Consider the following 23,187-nt stretch of genomic DNA (forward strand, 5'->3'; position numbering starts at 1 on the left):
TTCTGTTGAGAGAACCAGCACTTGAAAGAGCTAAATGTTTTTTTTTCTGTTCATCATCTATAAATGAGGAATCTTCAAGGAGACTGGTGTTGCAATTACAACTAATCCTCCCCAAAAAATTAACTGTGTTGAAGGCTTTGTAATTTCCCTAGGTACAATTTAGCTGTCACTTACTTTAAAATTTACTCAAACATGCGTTCCGAACAGCACTAACTTCACATGTCAAGTGCTTTCCAGCCAATTGAGTCTAAACTGGAAGTCGGTGTTAAACAACTGAATGATTAGACAAGATAGCTCATTTCCCTGCTCTTTTGTTCAGAATAAAATGCCACATTTACATTATCAGGCTCAACAGGATTTTCTGACAGAGGGAGAAAAAACCCTACTGCACACTGTCCGTACTAAGCACATGAAGCCTGTCATTTACCAATCATCCTTCAAAAAGCAATAGCCATGAATGTAACTTAATTACGACCCAATGATCCTTGACGAAAAATCATCTTATCACTGTCCTGTTCCCCTAGGGCAAACGAACCACTTTTTGTCCTTTGGCACTGATGATGCTAAATTCTTAATTGCAATAATGGAGTAAAAGAGCCAAACCTCCTTAATTTCCTTTCAGCACATAAGGAGTTCTACTTTAGAAGGCAAGCATTCCTATAAATAATAAAAGTATCCAGTACAAATGAACATGCTAAAATTGAAGGGGAGCGTGTATAACAGAATCATCAACATTTAAAAAAGCCTATTTCCCATTTATGTATCATATTAAAGTGTTGCCAGTGAGTTCCAAAAACATTGTTACAAGTTCATCTTAGAGCAATTGTGACCTTTATGAAGAACTCAAGATTAATTTAGCAAGAGTTCTGGGAGGACAGCATAAATGAAGTTCATGATACACTTAAATGAAATGCATATGTACATATACAGATTATAACACAAACCAGCACAAAAAAATCCTTAATGGAAAGCAGAAATTAAAGCTGCTTTGATCATTTGCACTAACATAATCCAGTTAAACAGCTTCAGTTATTTTTTAATGCATGCAATGAAACCAAAATGGATCAGGTATAAAACAAGTGAATCTGAAACTGCATCATACAAATTTTTATGCTTTAAAATCTGATGGCCCAGACTTTATTAATTTCATTTCCTTGACCATAACATGAAGACTAATAAAAAACTCTTTTAACCTATTTTAAAGCATTTTCTTACTTCCTTAATGTGACGGATTGCTGTCATCTCCATGAATCAGGCATGATTTCAATAAAAGAAATACATTTTAAGACAAAATACTTACAAAAGAAAATGTTTGAAGTAATATTCATTTGGACTACATGTAAAATACGTGGCTTAGAGACTGTAATGTAATGTAATGTAATGTAATGTAAATGAAACACAAAAATTTTGTTCAACTGCAAATTTTTTTTCCATTCAATGCAAGTATTTTCATTTTGATAATACAAAAACAGGTTAGCTTACCAACTTCTTTATAATTTTCCAAATCTGTTATTGTTTTGGAATTCCCTTGGCAAATGAATAAAAACAAAATGTATTTTTTCCATACCCATAAAGCATTTTTACATTGTCTAAGTAACACAAACTAACACAGTATTAATTTCTCCTGTGTTTTGTCCAGTGCTGGAAAAGTCAGTTCAGAATTAAGATCCACTGAATCTTAAAGAGATTATCTTTCTAAGGAACTCAGTGTCATGGATTTGCTCCAGAATTACAACACGAAAGTAATATTCTCTTTAGAGTCTTTTGCAGTGACACGCCAAAAAGATGCTTGCCTTTGAATGAACGGGTAAAGATTTATGATGATGTTTAAAAACGTTTTTTATAATTTTATCACAAGTTTGAAAAAAAAAAGCTCATTTGCTAGATGAGCTCATATCTGCTGAGGTCAATTACATGATATTAGTGAAGATTATGCACATTTTTTTTTTTTTTTTTTTTTTGAGACGGAGTCTCGCTCTGTCCCCCTGGCTGGAGTGCAGTGGCTCAATCTCAGCTCACTGCAAGCTCCGCCTCCCGGGTTCCTGCCATTCTCCTGCCTCAGCCTCGCAAGTAGCTGGGACTACAGGCGCCTGCCACGGCGCCCAGCTAATTTTTTGTATTTTTAGTAGAGATGGGGTTTCACCGTGGTCTCGATCTCCTGACCTTGTGATCCGCCCGCCCCGGCCTCCCAAAGTGCTGGGATTACAGGCGTGAGCCACCGCGCCGGCCTGATTATGCACATTTAATCAAATCAAATACACGTGGACTTTTTAGCAGTCTAGTGTGGTTAATCCTAGCACTTGTCATGATTCTGAATTAATTAGCTATCTTCCATCAGTTGGAGAAAACACAATTGAGAAAAAGTTTCAAAGTCAGGGTTTTACTCTAGCATTTCCCCTGACTATGAATGTTTCTGCTGTTTTCTGCAATTTTATAAATATAAAATTTCCTTTATCTTTTTTTATTATTGTCCTGACTCTGAAAGAGTCAATAGCCCTTTTTATTAAGATAGATGAAACTGAAAGACCTCATCATGGAGACTGCATTGGCAAAGTAGTTTAAAAAAAAAAAACTAGGCGAATAAAAATAGAATAATTAAAATAAAACAAAAATAGAAGATATACGTATCTGAAAGTAGTAAAACACCAAAAACGGAAAGACACTAATTTAGATTTCTTTAGCTCAATTAGCAGGGAGAGCCAAATTTGACTGAGACACAGAAATATCTGACTTCAGGATATTATCAGAAGCACAGAGGATGCTCTAGGTTAACATCTGAATTCCACACCGTTTCCATTTTCCCATGGTAAGCTCTCCTTGGTTCATGAGCCCCATCTGCAGACCTCTTTTGGAAAGCTTTCACGTCTCCTCTGTCTTCAAAGTTTTTTTATTTGTAAGATACTTTTCTACGATGGCCTCATTTTCATTGTTAATTATTTTATTTTTGCCCGGTAGTGTAGGAGGGTCTAATTCTTCTGGGCACTGGGCCCATTTCTTTCAAATCCTTCTGTAGAGTTGCACATGCAATTTGCAGAAATGGGTCTTTTAAGCAATCGAAAAAAATTCTAATAGGAAGCATATTAATTATAGGATTTCTATATAAAGTTGGCTGTGAATATGATAACTCAGTAACACAGTCATTATTTGAATCACTATTTCTTTAACAGGATGTAATGCTGAGACTGTGGAGGTTAAGATTTGGCCAATCATCTAACATGATAATTGTTTTTGATTGGATGGCAAAGTAATGATTTCATGTGTGCATGCATGTATACACACATTTCTTAACAGAAACTTAGTTAAAAGAGATGGTTTTTATTATACATTTAAAATTCAACACTAAATCATTGATTATATTCAATTAATTATACTCTCTAATAAAGAAAGAAAAACTACCAGAAATTTGGGGAAAACATGAGAAACGTTAAAATACATATTTGATTTTTCTCCTGGCATCGACAGGACAACGTCCACACTACGTCGACAGTGAGATATTTTTGTGTTTCAGTCAAATTTGGCTCTCCCCTGTTAACTGAACTCAAGAAATCTAAATTAGTATATTTTCGTTTTCGGAGTTTTACTACTTTCAGATACATATATCTTTTATTTTATTTTAATTTAATTATTATCTTCTATTTTTGTTTGCCTAGGGTTTTCTAATACTACTTTGCCAGTGCAGTCTCCATGTAATGCAGATTACGAACTATATTAAGCTATGAAAAAGCTGACAAAGATGATCTAGGAAATTTAAAAAAGCAAAACAGAAAACAAAAACAAATACAAAAGAAAAAGGTAAGTTATGCTTAGTCATCTTATTAAAATGTTTTATTCATTACAAAATAGACTGATTGTATGATTTACATTGCAAATAATGCCTTAAACTGAGCACCAACAAGAGCATTTCAAATGGAAAAATTACCAAACTCAGTAAACCTTGCCCTATCAGCAAAATTCATCTCCTACAACATTTATCAAAGCCAGAAATAACTGCAATGGTATATGTATTTAAAATACCCTGTGAAGAAAAGGAGCACTGAAGATGCTTCTACACTTATTACCTGAATAACTAACAGTCAAGACACATACTCAAAAGCCTCAGAAGATCCTTTTTTCTTATATTTATTAATAACAATTATCAGGCTGAAAACTGGGAAAAACTAGATTCAATTTCAAGTAATCATATGCTCCTACAAAAAAGCACCAGGGACCATCCCATTGATACATAAAGCCACAGGACCACAGTGATTTTAAATGTCACCGAGTTCATACTAGTCCTCTTACTCTGTGGCAAATGACCTCCAAGGAATCCCCATCATGAGAGTATTTACAAAGTATAATCCGAAAATTATTAGACTCATTCTTTTAATGCCAACATTTAAAATTCAAAATTAAATTAACTTACTTTTCCAGGTATACAGTGACCAATGGGAAACTTATGTTGGTGGATGGTTTTGCTAACCCTAGAGTCACGATGGCTTCATGCAACTGTTTTACTGTTTCAATTTCACCTCTTAAAGCTGCGCCATTTAGGATGTGGAAAAAGGACAAGACTGTTGAATCTCTGATAGGAACATCCTTCTTTTTCATCTCCTTCAGAATGTTAATAGCATCTACAATGAAGTAACACAAAAGACCCTTAGGTAATTTCATGTAGGGAAAACAAACTGCTATTAAAACAGCATTTCAAGCCCAGCAGGAATGTAAATTCTAGTGTATAATGCCGATTTCAAGTTAATTACTACTTGCATTTCTAAACGAGACTACAATTATAAATCCACAATAGCATGGTTTTATCATTTCCCTGCAACTTTGACTACAAATTATAGATAGGGACTGTGTCCCCACTCTGTACCACATAACCCTGTACGGTCTGCCCTATAGCTGTAAGATCCTCCTAAATGGATGCTTTTATCGTTCAGAGCTAACATCTGCTAAATCACACCATTGTTTCTTCAGCAGATGGCTTGTCAGGAGGCCAGATAATAAAGATGTGTTTACACTGTATATACAGCCAGACTAATGGTCTGATACCGATAGGGCCTGTTTGCTATGTCGATACTAATTAGCCAAGCAGAGCCAATGAAAGCTTTCCAAAAGACTGCATGTTAATACATTAGATTCATTAAGCTTCATTAGGAAGGCAGAAACAAACATTTTAGGATATGGAATAAGTGCATTTTTATAATGTTGTTCTTAATTATTACACAGACAAAATGTTTTGACCACTTTACAAAAAGTGATTTAAAAAAAAATAGGCTAATCCTTATAGAGTTAGAAAGGTGTCCTAGGAAAAAACTCAATGTTCTAACAAACGATTTTCTCCATACATTTTTCCCTATAATAAAATTAAAACAACCTTTTCTGAAAATCTAAGGAAAAGAGGAAGGCTAAAAAGGAAGTTTCAAAATAAAGTCAAATCAGAAAGTTAAGAAACAAGCAAATAGTATGAATGTATTATCAAGTGTAATTAATTTTATTAGGCTTAACATTATCTCAACAATGAGAAAATCTGAGTATGCAAATCAGCTGTGTAATCAGCTAAGCTTTTTCCATGAACCATTAATAAAAAAACCTTAATTAAAATAAAAACTTTAAAGTATATATTTTGTTAATGTTATTAAAAAGTAAGGCAAAGACTACTGCAAAATTCAGAAGCATACATTAGGTTACATTTATAGGTTTTATGTTCAGGCTTCAGACCTTCTTAAGCAAAAACAAAGCCATTAGTGCAGGCATATAAGCAAATTGTGCCATAAGTCATGATCTTCAAACTCAATCCAAACAGCAATGCTAATAAAAACTAGCTGCAGAAATGCAAAAAGCACTGAGCTGTGCAAATGTAAATGACAAGCTTGCCAATCCATTAAAACTAATGGCCTACACTGTCCATGCAGCTCTGGTTGGATTCACATGCAAATTTGTATGCAAAGTGTTCAAGCACTTTGCAGGACATGATATCCATTAATATCAATTCACGTGTTATTCCAGTGGCAAGATACTCGCATCACATATTTCCTTTATGTGCTGAGGCTTACCTTGGAGCCTGCCATGCTTTGCCAATACTCTTACAAGGCCTACATACTTGCTGGTGTCAAGGACAGCAGATGAATCTAAGCGGTCGCTAAAAATTAAAGCCACATTTATGTTATTTTAAAAGTCAACTAACTGCTAAAAGAACAGCAACATCCATTTAATCACTTTACAAAAGCGCATCAGAAGACCTGAACTAATGTCGGCCTCTACGCTTCAGTTAGGATTTCTTTTTGAAGTCATATACAAGTTCACACGAAATTACATTCAAAGTGACTAGTGAAGTAAAAGTCCAACACTATATATATATTGCATCACTCCATCTGCAAAGGATGCTTATGCTTTAAGTGATTCTAACCTTCATCACGAATACTGAAATACCCAAAAAGACATTTTTACTTGAAAAATCTAACAGGATTGGAAACCGAAGATACCTGAGAAATGGAGAGAATTTTATTTACACTACAATATAGAAAGGGAAGTGTTATCAAGCCTCATAAAACAGTCACCATCACCACTGTTGTGATATGGAGATATATAATCAATGGAAAAAAACCGTTGGTTCTAAGGACTAGAATGTCTTATCATACTTAAACAAAGACACCTTGCGGAACATAAGCTACAATTAATTAAAGAGCCTTATAATATGAAATTTCAAAAACACTGACAACAAAAGAATTTTTTTAAATGACAGTATATAATAGAGTAATATTCCATCTAGATAATCTATCAAGGTCTGTAGAGCAGAATAAATGTTGACAACTTGTTTCGGTGCCAGGGTACTCACAATTCTTCTTTCAAGTTCAAGGCATCTTCTGCATTATCATGTCGACAGCATAAATTTATTAAAGCTGCATAACCACTGATAACCATGTCTGATTCATATTTTGCTTTCAATTCAAGGGCTTTTTGCATATTCTAAAATACAGCATAGAAGTGAAAAAGAAGAAATCAGTGTGAAGGTAAAAATGTCACATTTTTAGCTTTAATGTTCAGAGTTTAGAAAAAGTTAATAGTACTTTAAAAATAAATGGTTTCATGTTAACAACCTGACTCTGCCCCTTGGTATTTTTATTCACCTCTAAAAAGTGGGCAAGTCTTATACATGTAAGGGTTAAAAGATGTGTTATCTGTAATATAAAATGGCCACTGTTTATGCCAAATGTGATGTTTTAGGCTTTGTGTATGGTATTATTTTAAAAAGACTTCCAGATTAAGTAATTCCTAAATCAAACCCTAATCGCAGTCTAATTTCAGGATGCAGAATTATGTATCATTGAGAAGTTTCTCAGTTTACTTTAGTATCCAAGTAATGTGAAGAAATATTTTACAATTTAACAGTAGCAGGTTATAATCATAAAGTTAGCCATGATATTTTTTCCTAAAACTACAAGCTTATGGCTCAATTATATTGAACTAGAAACTGACAAACAGTCTAGTGATATCCCACAAATTGCAGACATACACTAAAATGAACACCAAGTACAGCTGGACGCCCGCTGAAAAAAGGCAAGGGACCCTTTATCTCAGAAAGAGCTTTTTTCCAGCAGGAAAATGGAATTTCAATCCCTGCATTAACAACCTAGTAATATTTGACTTGCAAATGACTACTGCGTGTATCAGTTGCTTGACAATCTAGATATAAGAGACCGGAGCCATGGCTTGAAAGGACATTTGGCATGTATGATAAACCTATCACGGCTGTTACTATCATTCACTTTGCAGATTATCGTAAACAAACTACAGCAACCCGAAAACATGCCATTCAAGGTGTAGCTGAAATTAGTTAACCTTTCATTTAATTGCATTCTTTACAAGCCTGACATATAATGATCAATCGTAAAAATCATAAATATTATATTTGGTTTTTCTTATTGTTATGTATCAATAATTTTTTGCCTTAACAACATTTAAGTATTAAAACAAATGTTACCTCTTGGGAACAAAGCGTTAATATGAGGTGCTTTAGGACATCTCTTATAGGTTGATCTTCAGCTTTTAATGTTTCAAGTCTAGACTCCAATTCAGATGAACTAAGTTGCACGGTCTACAGAAAAGAAAAAAGAAAAGAAAAATTTCCTGAAAAAGGAAATCTATCCCTTTTGTCACTCTTCCCTTTAAACTGACTTTCCTTTCTACTTTCCTAAATGTCATAAATGCTATCAGGAATATGAATTGGGGATCCATGGATGGACTCCAGAGGTTTACAAATCTCCTGAGATTATATGCAAATTTCTTAAATATGTTGATTTTTCTGAGATGGGAAACAGGTTTTACCAACTTCTCAGAGGTATACAAGATGATAAAAATGTTAGCAATGACTGGTTTTAAAAGTACACAATCCGGAATACTCATTAAATATGGTTACTATAGCATGTAGTACCTAGTCAAAATCCTACTTACTTTTTGAGAGTCTAAATTCTCACTGTCAACCAACATATAAGCATCCTAAAATTGAAATTCAAATTAGCACAGAATTAGAAAACACACGTAAAAACACATCAGCAAACATCAAAACTAAATTTTGTAAGTCATACCTCATATTACTATTTTTCATCTTTCCAAAATTTTAGACATTCTTTTCATACTTTATTAATGTAATTAATGTTTTAAATATATTTATGAATATATAAATAGTATTTATGAACAATCAATCAATGAAAAGCTTTGTTTTAATGGCTGTCATTGAAATAAATTTTTTTTCTGGCCAAAAGCATCATATTTAAATAAAATTTTAACATGCTGTTATATATAAATTAAGCATTTTATCCAGTTGATTGCTATTTCACACACCTTAATCAATTCAGGAACATGGTAGCTATCCAGTAGATTACGAATGCCTCTGCAGATATTTTCAGGAATTTTTACATTCTGTGAGAAGGGAAGGGAGGGGGGGAAAAACCTGAGTTTTAGACAACTAAACTGAAATTTGTCTAACAGAAATTATCTCAGACATAATTTAAGTCTCCAACTCTTGCATGTCATTGAGAAGTGGTCTGGTTGTACTTAAAAGCAGCAATTTCAAATCTAATAGATACATGTCAGGCAGGACAGGCATTATATAGCAAAAAATGAAATGGTACCATCTCCTTCAGCTGATGGAAGTATTGTCTCAAACGCTCCTCCTTGGCCTGTACCTCTGAGTCACTCATGCTGTCAATCAAGTTATAAAGAAAATAGCCAACAGCTTCTGTGGAAAAAAACAAGAGAAAGCATTCCACTAAAATTACCGAGACTGTCATGTTATCAAGATTAATTTATAAGAAATCATTTTGGTGTGAGATGTCACCCTGATGAGAGGCTCTGAAATGGCAACAATGATCACTGAGGCATAGAGATTATGTGGTTTGGGAGCACATATCTAACTGGTGAGTGAAAGGAATATTAATTATTTTCAGACCGAGTGACAGCTTTTCAGTACTGAATCTTACTTCAATCTATTTTTTTTCCACCACTCTGTGACAGAAGTGGTTCTGCCCAAGGCCTTACCCCTTTCCTGTCCAAATCACAAGTAATAAGAATAAATAAATGTCTTGTACACATTTCTATACTATTTTGTTTGTGGACAATATTTAGGGAAGCACATAAAATTAGAAAGGATTATTAAATGTTGAGTATAGAAAGTTAAAGAATTTTAATAAGCAGATACAGTAATCCTGTGGAGAGCTGCCTATTAGCCAATCAAAAACCAAGATTAACAAAGATGTTTTGTAACAACAGTAATTTTCCTTCGCATTCAAGCATAAAATGTATAGGGCCATGTTATAATAATACCTAGGATAGAAATGTAAACTTTCAAGAAGGGTACCATCTTACAGAAAACTATATATTCTAAACTTCATTATGTGAAAAATGAAAATCATTAAATGTCAAAACAATGTATTTGGGACAATAAGTTGTATTTAAGTGGAAATCCACAAGAACCTTCCCTACATTTTATGTTTAAAATTAACTACACCTGCAAAATATTAAAAGCACATAAATGCTAAGAATCACTGATTTTTAAGCCTATTTCCATAGGTGTTAGAAGAAACATTTCCCCAATATCTGAAAAGAAAAAGCCTCCCAACTCCATCTTTAGAAAAAATAATTGTAACAAAACCAAACACTTCAGATCTTAAAATGTTGTAATCAATATAAAGACTTATAACCAAATGTTTTCAAATTTCACTTTTAAAAATAAAGTGTTTACTGCTGTAATCCTCCTAACCCATCATTACACAGAAGAATGGATTTGTGGATAAGTTACAATCATCGAAATTGAAACACTACCCGTTGGTCCTGGAGGCTCCGGGCAATAACGTCCATCCTTGTACAACAATTCTGTTATCTGGTAAGACAGAAAAATCGTGCATTGCAGCAAGAGAAGCAAACAAAAACAAATATAATCTGAAATTGAATTCTTGAAATAATAAAACCTCTCCCCAGTAAGGTATTATTCTATATCATAGTAATTCAAAACCACCCCCACCCGCCAAGGAGATTGTTTTGTTTTATATAACAGGTTTGTCTTTTAAAAACAAAAACAAATCCATGTTGAAGGAAAACTGCAATGTTTTGTGAAATGCCACAAAGAAAGACTCTAAACTGATTTATAAATTGATATGTAAACATCACTTTGCATGAATTGTTATAAACAGAAAAGAGCTTATAGGAATTATTGACCAATATTATTCCTCATTATATTGTTTTGGTCTTATTGACACTGCACTGGTTTCCTCATTTTGTATTACGTTTTACTGAAATACAAAGCAAAATATCCTGAACTGCTAAATGACTTACACTTTTTAGATATTTAATAACAATTTCCATTCCTCTTAATGAGACTAAAACAAAAGGGGTCTAAAGATTAAAGTGTCTATTCTCATGGATTCTTTTTTTTTTTTAATTTCCAACTTTTATGTTAAGTTCAGGGGTACATGTGCAGGATGTGCAGGTTTGTTACATAGGTAAGTGTGTGCCACGGTGGTTTGCTGCACAGATCATCCCATCACCCAGGTATTATGCCCAGCATTCATTAGCTGTTCTTCCTGATCCTCTCCCTCCTCCCATTGGATTCTTATCAGTTGAATTCACAAACACTAAAAGACACATATAACAATTATTTTTCAACATTAACTCTGTCAGCAAAATTTTGAAAGAAAACCAAATATAGGTTTCATGATAAAAATTATTACATAACCTATGGTATTGGCTTGTAATGTTAAAAACACCTTATGATTTCAATATGAGGGGGACTTACCTTGCTCCAAAGATTTATATTCATAGACCTGCAGAGGGCAGCAAAGGATTGAAAATAAGCCCAGGTTTAAAAAACATTAAGTTAAAATGCATACTTGTAATATGTACAGATCAAAGTATTAAAATTAATAAGTAAATAAGTGTTTGCTGTATCAGGATGAATTTTCAGGACAAGGTAATATAGAAAGGCTGACACTCACCCATTTCAAATATTCAAAATAGGCCAGGCCTGGTGGCTCAGACCTGCAATCCCAGCACTTTGGGAGGCCAAGGCAGGCAGATCATCTGAGGTCAGGAGTTTGAGACCAGCCTGGCCAATATGGTGAAACCCCGTCTCTACTAAAAATACAATAATTAGCCGGGCGTGTTGGTGGATGCCCCTAATCCAGGCTACTCGGGAGGCTGAGGCAGGAGAAATGCCTGAACCTGGGAGGCGGAGGTTGCAGTGAGCCGAGATCCCGCCACTGCATTCCAGCCTGGGCGACAGAGTGAGTCTCAAAGTGACTGCCCACAGATTGCTTGTTACTTGTAATGAAAAAAATAGTAACTACATAATGGAGAAATCCCAACACCTGGACCGGGTAAAACTAATGTGCCTTTAAATATAATTCTGTGAGAAGACAGAGTAACACTCATGTGGTCTTCCAGCAGGGGATAACTTGAAGCTATAAAGAATAAAATACAGTAAAATAAGATAAAAATTAGCTATCTTTTTCGGTTAGGCTACAAAGAGCTTTAATTCCAAGGAATTTTAACCTGCCAGTAGCCTATCACATTTGAAAAACAGGACAAGGAAAGTAGGGAAAAATCAGAGTTTGCAAGAAAGTGAGGCTAATGTGCCAAAGAGCATAATATTAGGTGGTAAAACTTGGAATGGTTCCTTTGCTGTATCCTGGACCCATTTGGGCATTTGATGAATTCTGCTTCTCAACTAGGATTAATTTTGTCAGGTATATTATGGTGGTTATATTGTTTTATTTAAAATAAGTTCTGAGATATATACTAAAGTATTTATGGGTAGATGACAAAGATCCATAGTTAGTTTTAATAGTCCAGGAAAGAAAGAGAGAGAAGGGGAATGGTAAAACAGGACTGCCAAAATCTTGGCTGCTAAAGCTGGGGGATGGGTACATGGGAGCTGTACTTTAAAAAAATAAACACATAGCGGCCGGGCGCGGTGGCTCAAGCCTGTAATCCCAGCACTTTGGGAGGCCGAGACGGGCGGATCACGAGGTCAGGAGATCAAGACCATCCTGGCTAACACGGTGAAACCCCGTCTCTACTAAAAATACAAGAAAATTAGCCGGGCGAGGTGGCGGGCGCCTGTAGTCCCAGCTACTCGGGAGGCTGAGGCAGAAGAATGGCGTGAACCCGGGGGGGCGGAGCTTGCAGTGAGCCGAGATCGCGCCACTGCACTCCAGCCTGCCAGAGCAAGACTCCGTCTCAAAAAAAAATAAATAAATAAAAACACATATCATGTCCAGTCTAAATTTTGCACTTCTATTTTAACTCTCAGCATTATAAGCTGGGCTTCCTCTTTTTTTTTCTTTTTTTTTTTTTAGTTACTTTAACCATATATTTTTATCAAAGTATCAACTTACTGTCAAATAAAAAATAGTTAAGGCTGGGCGTGGTGACTCACACCTGTAATCCCAGCACTTTGGGAGGCTGAGGCGGGTGGATCACCTGAGGTCGAGAGTTCAAGACCAGCCTGACCAACATGCAGAAACCCCATCTCTACTAAAAATACAAAATTAGCCAGGCGTGGTGGTGCATGCCAGTAATCCCAGCTACTCAGGAGGCTAAGGCAGGAGAATTGCTTGAACTCGGGAGGCGGAAATTGCTGTGAGCCGAGATCGCGCCATTGCACTCCAGCCTGGGCAACAAGAGCGAAACTCCATCTCAAAAAAAAAAAATAGTTAGAATATTAAGTTCCCTCAAACTTGGCATGAAGTATCTAAGGAAGGCATGGAGATAAACTTTCAAAATTTCACATATACCTAGAACAACTGAAAATGTCTAAAAGTACTACCTTGAATGTGAAGCTGATTCATGGTGAATGGCACAGGTTTGAAACCAAAACAAAAATATACAGAATCCTTCAAAACTAGGTTATTGTAAGGAATAGTTACCAGTTACCAATCCAATGCAATCTGACTTCTGGCCCCAAATTCCACTGAAACTACTCATGCTAAAATTACCAATGATTTTAATTCAAAATTCAACTAACATCTTTTTGGTCCTCTTTGACTAAGTTTTGGAATTTGTGGTGTTGTTAGCCATTATCTGCTAGATGCTACTCAATCTCTTTCAGGAACTGTCCTTCCCTACGTGCCCCTTACAAGTGACCCAGACTTTGTACGAGGTCCTAAGTGCATTATATTTTTTATCTTAAAGACAATCCTGCATATAGGTATTTAAGTTCTTTGTTTCCCAGAAGAGGAAACAAATTTGGTAAGGCGATGTAAAATACCTTCAACTGGAAATTCCACAGTTCCCTCAAAGGATCCCATAAAGTGTGAATGATCTCCTAATGTTTCCTGTCTCCCTATACAGCTTTACCTGTATTATCCCCTTTGAATATATGTCAATCTTAACTTCATCATGTAAACCTTTCAATGGCTCGAAGCCATGTGACTCAAGGTCCAAATATCCTAATTTAGAATGAGACTACTCACAAAGACCCCTGGGCTACCATTTTGGCTTTATTTCTCCTAATTATTTCATAGTTTCTTAAGCTACTACCAATCTACTTACACTTCCCCAGAACCACTGCTCTTTCAGCCTCAATGTCTCTGCCTGAAAAACCCTTCCCTTCCCCTCTATAAATTCAACATGCATCTCAGCAATTTCTCTCCAGCTCCTGCCCTGATTCATCCCTTCCCCAACCCTGGCAGAAGACAGAGTACCTTCTATGAACATTCACAGTTATGAAGACTAGTTTACAGTTGCTTTCTTATTTTCATACTGTGAACAACGCTGGGGTAGGAAGTTTCCCATTCATATTTGAACGGTCCATTATGTAGCATTCGTAGCCCTTGGCACACACTAATAAGAACTAATATTTTCTGGGCACTCACAAATGCATTAAACAGTTTTCTAAGCACTTTGACTTATTTAATGGTCATAACATCTTCACTTTAAGCGCAATTATCAGAACCATTATAAAGATGAAGAAACTGAGGAGCAAAGTAGTTTTAAAACTTATGCAGGCATTTTCTGAGTAAGCTGTGGATGCGAGACTAACAATTTCCATCTAAATTTGCTCCTTTCCAATACCCCACTGCAATAAAAAGATTTTTTTCAATGACACATAAAATAACTGGGAAGTACATGTAACTAGAAATAAATATTACAGACAGAGAAGTGGTAACCAATTTAGTAGTAAAGAGAATGTCAAATCTCAAGACATCAGTGAAGAAATCTAGAACCAAACTTATACAATAGAATCTCCATTACCAAGGTAGAAGAAAGGAAACTACACTCAGAAGGTCCCTTAGATCCTCTCCCTCAGCTAGGAGGCTACAACCCTCCCTCCAACAGCAGCAGCAGACATCTGGAGGATTCTTCTCTGGAGGGTAAAACAGTCAATCCCTGGAGAACTAAGAATTAAGTAACTATACATTCTACACGATAAACACAGGAGTCTCTAGTACTCTCCCTCATGCGGTGTCCTGGAAGACGTTTCATTGGGGAATGCCCCATCCTATGAGGAAAGACACAAAGATACAATGACAATCTCAACAGCCACTCAGCTATCCCTAGAACAAGGCACCAAGTCAACACACCCCACTAACAAACTCAGAGCTTCGGATGGCTTTTTGCATTTCCTACTTTTAAGGATTCCCAGATATTTAGGGGGGAAAAAAGGAAAACAGTATACACACACACAAACCTGAAGACAGTAGACAATAAGCACGAAGAAGGAAGCCTTGCAAAACACTATTACTGGCTGGGCACAGTGGCTCACGCCTGTAATCCCAACACTTTGGGAGGCCGAGGCGGGTGGATCATGAGGTCAGGAGATCGAGACCATCCTGACTAACATGTGAAACCCCGTCTCTACTAAAAATACAAAAAATTAGCCGGGTGTGGTGGTGGGCGCCTGTAGTCCCAGCTACTTGGAAGGCTGAGGCAGGAGAATGGTGTGAACTCGGGAGGCGGAGCTTACAGTGAGCCGAGATTGCGCCACTGCACTCCAGCCTGGGCAACAGAGCGAGACTCTGTCTCAAAAAAAACCAAACAAACTATATTTCCTATGAGAGGCCAGGTGCGGGGTGGCTCACACCTATAATCCAAGCACTTTGCAAGGCTGAGGCAGCCAGATAGCTTGAGCTCACAAGTTCAAGACCAGCCTGGTTAACATGGAGCAACTCCATCTCTGCAAAAGATACAAAAATTAGCCAGGCGTGATGGCACACACCTGTAGTCAAAGCTACTTGGGAGGCTGAGGCAGGAGAATCGCTTGAACTTGGGAAGCAGAGGTTGCAGTGAGCCAAGATCGCACCACTGCACTCTAGCCTAGGTGATAAAGCCAGACCTTGTCTCAAAAAGAAAAAAAAAGGCCTATGAGAGATAAAGACTTGATATCTATCAGACAGTAATATGTTATTTTACAAAAGAAACACTTTGAGAATGCAAAAGAGATTTTGGAAATAAAAAAGGGATAGCAGAAACAAAAAATTCAACAGAAAAGGCAGAAGATAAGGTTGAAGAAATATCACAGAAAGTGGAACCTAAGAACCAAGAAAAGCAAAGTAGGAGAAAAAGACCAGTCTAAGAGTTTCAGAAAGAGAGAAAAAATTATTTCTAAAACTAAAATTTTCCAGAGCTGAGGGATATAAATGGCCAAATTAAAAGGAGCCACTGAGCATGCAGCACAATTGACAAAATACGAAAAACAAAACAAAACAAATAAACTCATACATAAGGTTGCTCTATAGTGAAACGTCATAACACTAGTGGTCAAGAGATTCTTCTCAAGTTCCAGAAGATTCTAGAAATTTCCAAAAATCATTCTAGAAATTCCAGAATACTAATGATAAAATGAAGATATACAAATTTCCAGAGATAAATAAGTTGCTTAATTGTCAAATGTCAAAACAATAGAGGTAATGGAAAGATTCTACAAACTTTCAGAGGGTGTTCTATAAAAAGAAGTTACATATAAAGGGTCAGGAATCAGAATGGCTTAAATCTTTCAACAGTAACACTGTAAAGAAAACATGGAGCAATACCTTCAAAATTATAAACAAAAATTATTTCCAACTCAGAATTCTATACGTAGGCAAACTATCAATCCTATCTGAGGCTAGAATACAGGTATTCAAGGTCTCAAAAAAATTTACCTTCCATATGCTTTTCTCGAGAAGCTACTCGAGAAGGTTGTCCTCTATAAAAAGACTAAACTAAGAAAAAGGAAAAGTATCAGATACAAAAAGCAAAAAGATTCAACTTGGAAGAAAAGAACAAAAGAGAATCTCCTGGATGAAAATGTAGTGAGAACCCAGTGAAGGAAAGCAACTAACCAGTCCAGAGTGTGGACCCTCACCACCAAGGTCTCTGTCACTATATCTCTTTTTTAACCTAAGGTAACAATGGATCTACATTATCTGTATTGTTTTGACCATGTAATGATACAATACTTCCTCGGCCTTTCACGCCCTGCTGCTTGGACAGACTGAGAACATTCATTTCACCCACAAAAGTGTTCTACTCTGACACATTCCTGAAAGTTTGAGGAAGTGAGTTTAGGTGCAGAACACATTTACGTATCTGTAGATACTTCTGCCAGATGCCTGGTATTTAGCCATAGACTTCTCAAATGTGGTAAATTCATCCTCTTTCTCAGGACTCACTCACACATGACCTTCCCCACTGACTTCCCTAGAAGGGTCTTTTGTAAACTTTTAGGAAAACTGAAGCCAGACCCTAACCCAGAGACTATTCAGTCTATATTTCCTGGCAGTGTTGCTTCTTATTACCAGATTTCTGTTTGTTGATCAGTCTTTCAAAACTAAATTATATATTGCTTGGGGGTTAGATAAAAGTGGCCTGATTATTTAGGGAAGCAAGGGAATGATATACACAAGCCTCAACAGCAGGCACCTCAACAGCAGGGGAAGGCATCATGGGATTGAGAAGGAGCACACAAGAGGCTTCTAGGATCCCACTGACATTCTATGTCCTGGTCTCAGAGGTGGGTACCATGTATTTGATTTATCTTTTTTATATGGTACATTTAAGTTTTAGATATGCCTCTGAATGTATATACAGTTCATAATAAAAAAGAAAAAATTAAATTTCCCGGTTCTCCAAAGGAATAAAATAATGAAGTAATTTTGAACCCAGGCAGTTTGGCTATGAGCTTTGGCATTTGCTATTTGATAAACTAACACATTTTAGGTAGAACTCATTTAAGTCAGGGTTCTACATTTTATTGATCTTTTACATACCATGTGATCCTGGCAAGTTAATTAACATTTCAATGTCTCCATTGTCTAATACAAACAATGGAAAGACAAACTCTTGTCTTCTCTTCTGCCCACAACCAAATGAAGTTTGTCAGGAAGCGGCATTTAAGAAAAGACATCGTTTTCTCTACACCTAATTCCATTTACACTTTTCTTCCTGTTTGAAGAACAAGTTTGGAGAAAAGGTTAACCCTATATGTCTGTTGAGATCCAATTTCAGCTTTCAAGTGAGATTTTTCTAGCAGGATAACAGAATTTTAAAGAAAAATATTGCCAAATCATGAAGAATAGTAACATTCTACTGCTATTACAGACAGAGGAGTCTACAAACTCCGGACAACTCTAACAGTACTTTTGTAAATTTCATACAGCACTATGAATAGCCCCCAAATGGTTTCTAAATGAGAATACTATTTTCAAAACTTTTAAATTCTCCTTTAAAGACACAGATAGGAGGCCAGGCGCGGTGGCTCACGCCTGTAATCCCAGCACTCTGGGAGGCCAAGGCGGGAGGATCACGAGGTCAGGAGATCAAGACTATCCTGGCTAACACGGTGAAACCCCGTCTCTACTAAAAAATACAAAAAACGAGCCGGGCGAGGTGGCGGGCGCCTGTAGTCCCAGCTACTTGGGAGGCTGAGGCAGGAGAATGGCATAAACCCGGGAGGCGGAGCTTACAGTGAGCCAAGATCCGGCCACTGCACTCCAGCCTGGGCGACAGAGTAAGACTCTGTCTCAAAAAAAAAAAAAAAAAAAAGACACAGATAGGGCCTACTAAAAAAAGACACTTTCAAAGTATTGACAAAGCAGTACAGCCATTTAGATACTCTTCTTTCTACTGTACATACTAAAAAACAGGGACACTGAAATGTTAGTTAGCTTGCCATGATCCCATAGCATGTAAAATATAAATGAAATGTAGAACCTGGACTTAAATGAGTTATATCTAAAAGCCTGTGATCTTAACCAGCTTTAACTTTATTAAACACAGCCTCTCTTCCATTTGCCTAATGTATGTATGTACATTCCTCCCATCCCTTCCCCCAACTTTCTTCTCTTTGTATAACATTTCTGTGTTATCTCTGAGCGCTCATACTACCATATATGCATTCAATTTCCATTTCCTACTAAACTGTGGTTTTTTTAAAAAACCCACAAAATATTTTATTTCATATAACATTTAAGGCAGAGCAAAATCAGATATATTCAACCTTCTTTCCTCCAGGACACTATCATGAACGACACCGTAACTATCTGCATTAGAAAGTTCATGACCAACCGATTACTTCAGAGGAAACAAATGGTCATTGATGTCCTTCACCCCGGGAAGGCAACAGTGCCTAAGACAGAAATTTGGGAAAAACTAGCCAAAATGTACAAGACCACACCGGATGTCATCTTTGTTATTTGGATTGAGAACTCATTTTGGCGGTGGCAAGACAACTGGCTTTGGCATGATTTATGACTCCTTGGATTATGCAAAGAAAAATGAACCCAAACATAAGACTTGCAAGACATGGCCTGTATGAGAAGCAAAAGACCTCAAGAAAGCAACGAAAGGAACGCAAGAACAGAATGAAGAAAAGTCAGGGGGACTGCAAAGGCCAATGTTGGTGCTGGCAAACAGTGAGCTGGAGATTAGATCACAGCCGAAAGAGTAAAGGTGCTGCAGTAAAAGGCTACCTGTGTCCATTTTGGATTTTTCACGAGCAGATTAATAAACTAAAAATTTTCAAAAAAAAAAAAAAAAATAGAATATGGTGTTAGGCAAGAAAAATAATCACGCTGCATGCCTGCGGCAACCCAGGAAGTTCAGCTTACACATGTGAGGGCAGAAAGGGTTAAAATCAAAGAGCCAGGCTGGTCTTGAACTGCTGGGTTCAAGCTGATTCTCCAGCCTCAGCATCCCAAAGTGCTGGGATTACACAGGTATGAGCCGCACCCCCAGTCTCAAAATGTGAATTCTAACAATGAAATATATATCTAAATTTCCTTTAGGTTTAGCTAAAGTGACTATGGTATCTAATTATAATGTTCTTTAACTTTTTAGATTTTGGATTAACTCTGAATGATTATTTTTAGCAATTATTTTTGGCAAGAGATTCACTTTTGGTGAATCTCTTACAAGCTAATCATTGTAGGAGTTGTAGGTAGTTAACCCTGGCTCTACGGGCAATGTAAATCAATGCCAGTAAGTTTTCTCCTAGTCACTCAGCCAATTCTAAAGTTGCTAGAGTACAGTGGGACCCTCAGGAGCACAACAGGTGACTGTTTCAATAACTATACTAACAAAGGAATTTTTAAATATACTAGTTAATTTGACATCAAACAAAAAAATACACTGGCTACATTAATGCCAAGATAATGAATTGCAATTACATCAATTACATTTTGAATTTTTAGTAGTTTTCGGAGTAGAAGAAAAAGAAAGAAATCACCTGTAGTCACACAAGTGCTCTGAATTATGCACATATTCTTATGAAAAATGCCAAGTTACCACAACCTAAAAATTTTTCTTTATCTACAGTAAGAAAAATTAACCAACAGTATACAGTTTTAGGACCTACATGTTGAAATATGTTCCTGGAAGGAATCCGCTCAAACTTATTTTTACTATGTCAAGAATAAAGATGGATTTGTAACTGTGCAAACACGGGAGGCTCCTGGGTAATGTCCCCTTTGTTAAACATATTTTAACATTTTATCTAACTCTAAAGTGGAAAGTCAAAAACATGATCAATCTGTGGCTATTTTTAAACCCAGGAATCAATTAAAAATTTTAGATGCTAACAAATAGGGAAAGGACCAAAAAGGATGTAAGTCAGGGGAGAAGCAAAGCACCTAGCCTGGTGTGATTTAAAGATAAGGTAACCTTTCCAGTATTTTCAATGTATCTTTTCAAATAAAAATATAAATAATCTGAAAGCATAGATAAATTCAGTTATAGTATACATTACCCAATCACTAAAAACAAAAAAAAGACACCAAGATTCTCAGAGCTTCTAGCTGGGCTTCTTCCACTACAATAGTATCAAAACTCTTCTCTTAAACATACTCAATAATGGTCAGGCCAGTGGTTCATTCCTGTAATCTCAGTACTTTGGGAGGCCAACACTGAAGGTTCGCTTGAGCCCAGGAGTTTGACAGCACTCCGGGCAACATAGAGAGACCTCATCTCCATTTTGGAAAAAAAAAAAACTCAATAACTTTTCCAAATACCAAACTGAACACCCTCTTTCTATAGGGCTATCTCTCCTCCATCTCTGCAGCTTGCAACACTGACTACAAACTCCTTTGACTCCTTCCAGTAACTATCCAAAATCTTATCCTTACATTTCTCTCTCATCTCTGCAATAAGGTTAAAAAAAAATCATGTATTTCACATGAGATAGTGTATAGATAAATATCCCTCAAATGCAACACCTTATAAATTGACAAGAAAAACTGTATGACCTAGTAGAAAACTGGCAAAGAATTTAAATAGGCATTTCATAGAAGAAATCCAAATGGCCAATAAGTATGTTCTAACCCTGCTTAATAGTTAGGAAGATGCAAATTGAAAATTATACATTGAGATGTCATTTCTCATCCATCAGCTAGGCCAAAATTAAAAAGCATTATAATGTCTAATACCTGTATGTTTGCAGGAAGTGGGTACTCTCATATATTGCTGGTAGAAGTGTGAATTGCTAATCTAAGTATGAGCTAATACAACTTTTTCTGGAAAGTAGTATGGTAGTAGCTATTAAAATAAAGAATACATACACTCTTGAAAACAGTTGTCTCTTTTTCACATTCTAGCCATTGAGGGGGAAAAAACTAATGTATATATAATACATATACACACACATGCATGCATGTGCACAAACACACATATATATGGACATAATATTTAATGTACCACGTTGTTTTGGTAGTGGCAAAAATTAGAAGCAATCTGAGTCCATTAATAAAGGAGTGATTGAAAATTTATGGCATAGCCATACCATGGAATCCTCTCCAGATATTAATAAACACTTAGATTTATATCAGTAGACCAAGAGGTGTTCATGAAGTATTGTTAAGTGCAAAATAAAGATAAGGAGTAGTATGTAAAGTATGATGCATTACTTTTGTTTAAACAAAACCAAACTTCAAACACCTCTTACAAGTTTCTGCTTCTATACAGAGAAAAGCATGGAAGGATACACTCCAGGCTCTTATTTGGCTTCCACGATAAGGGTTTTTTATAGGGAGAGGGAAAGTACTTCATGAACTCCATTAAATTATAGTCATAATTTTATAATATGCGTCTTTTGCGGGGAAAATTGAGCCATAGCTTTCAACAAATTCTCAAAGGGATCAATGAATCAAAAAAGATTTGGGCGGCAGGTGCAGTGGCTCACACCTGTAATCCCAGCACTTTGGAAGGCAGAGGTGGGATCACCACCTGAGGCCAGAAGTTCAAGACCAGCCTGGGCAACATGGTGAGAATCCATCTCCACAAAAAAATTTTAAAATTAGCTGGGCGTGGTAGTGCACACTTGTAGTCTCGGCTAAATGGGAGCCTGAAGCAGGAGGATTACTTGAGCTGAGGAGATGGAGGCTGCAATGAGCCATGTTCATACCACTGCACTGCAGCCTGGGTGACAGAGCAAGATTCTGTCTCAAAAAAAAAAAAAAAAAGAAAAGAAAAGAAAAGAAAACTATGAATCACTGTGCTATATTGCTTCTCTCAACAGAACAGCCTGGGAAACATAGTGAGATCCCATCACCACAAAAAAATTTTAAAACTCAGCCAGGCATGTTGGCATGCACCCATAGTCCCAGCTGCTTGGGAGGGTAAGATGTGAGGATCGCTTGAGCCCGGGAGGTAAATGCTGCAGTAGGCTGTGATTGCACCACTGCACTCCAACCTTGGGGACAGAGCGAGACCTTATCTCAAAAAAAGAAACTCATCCTTGTGTTAACTACCAATAACTAATTCAACAAGGATTACCCATGGCTGCTAAAACCAAGGACGGAAAAGTAATGGAAAAACAGGGTAGACACAGTCTCAAATTATCACCCCATAGTATTCTTAGTAATTACAAACTGGATGAGGTGCCTCTGCAAGAGAGATGTGGGAATCACCATCTTAACCAAGTGATCGAACTTAGGTGATGGCATCATTATTGCACACCTGCCTTTATATCTATTGATGTGATACAATATAAGATGTGCCCATCACCTATGGAGTATTCTTGCTAAAAATGCTTAATCTGAGTCTCATGATGGGGAAAAACAAAAATCAGAAAAATACAAAATGTGGAAGAGACATTCCAGCCTAGGCTCTTCAAAAAAAAAAAAAAAAAAAGCCAGAGTTATTAAAAAACAAACAAAAAAAGGTAAGGAAATTGTTCTGAATTAAGATAATAAAGATATGCAGCAATCAAATCCAATGCATCAATTTAATTGACTCCTC

The 23,187-nt window shown here is 36.5% G+C and overlaps 1 protein-coding gene across 1 annotated transcript in view; it reads right to left on the reverse strand.

Annotated features, from left to right (window-relative positions):
- Positions 1–23,187, reverse strand: part of LRPPRC (leucine rich pentatricopeptide repeat containing) — a 119,431-nt gene that overhangs the window by 52,159 nt on the left and 44,085 nt on the right. The window contains exons 15-23 of the mRNA XM_025405824.1: positions 11,273–11,300; positions 10,303–10,360; positions 9,114–9,220; positions 8,824–8,901; positions 8,434–8,478; positions 7,964–8,077; positions 6,818–6,948; positions 6,036–6,121; positions 4,403–4,610 (exon numbers count right to left, since the gene is read on the reverse strand). Coding sequence (XP_025261609.1) covers positions 4,403–4,610; positions 6,036–6,121; positions 6,818–6,948; positions 7,964–8,077; positions 8,434–8,478; positions 8,824–8,901; positions 9,114–9,220; positions 10,303–10,360; positions 11,273–11,300 — 855 coding nt within the window. The remainder of the gene's footprint in view (positions 1–4,402; positions 4,611–6,035; positions 6,122–6,817; positions 6,949–7,963; positions 8,078–8,433; positions 8,479–8,823; positions 8,902–9,113; positions 9,221–10,302; positions 10,361–11,272; positions 11,301–23,187) is intronic.

The sequence above is a fragment of the Theropithecus gelada genome, chromosome 13 (assembly GCF_003255815.1).
Source record: "Theropithecus gelada isolate Dixy chromosome 13, Tgel_1.0, whole genome shotgun sequence".
NCBI lineage: Eukaryota > Metazoa > Chordata > Mammalia > Primates > Cercopithecidae > Theropithecus > Theropithecus gelada.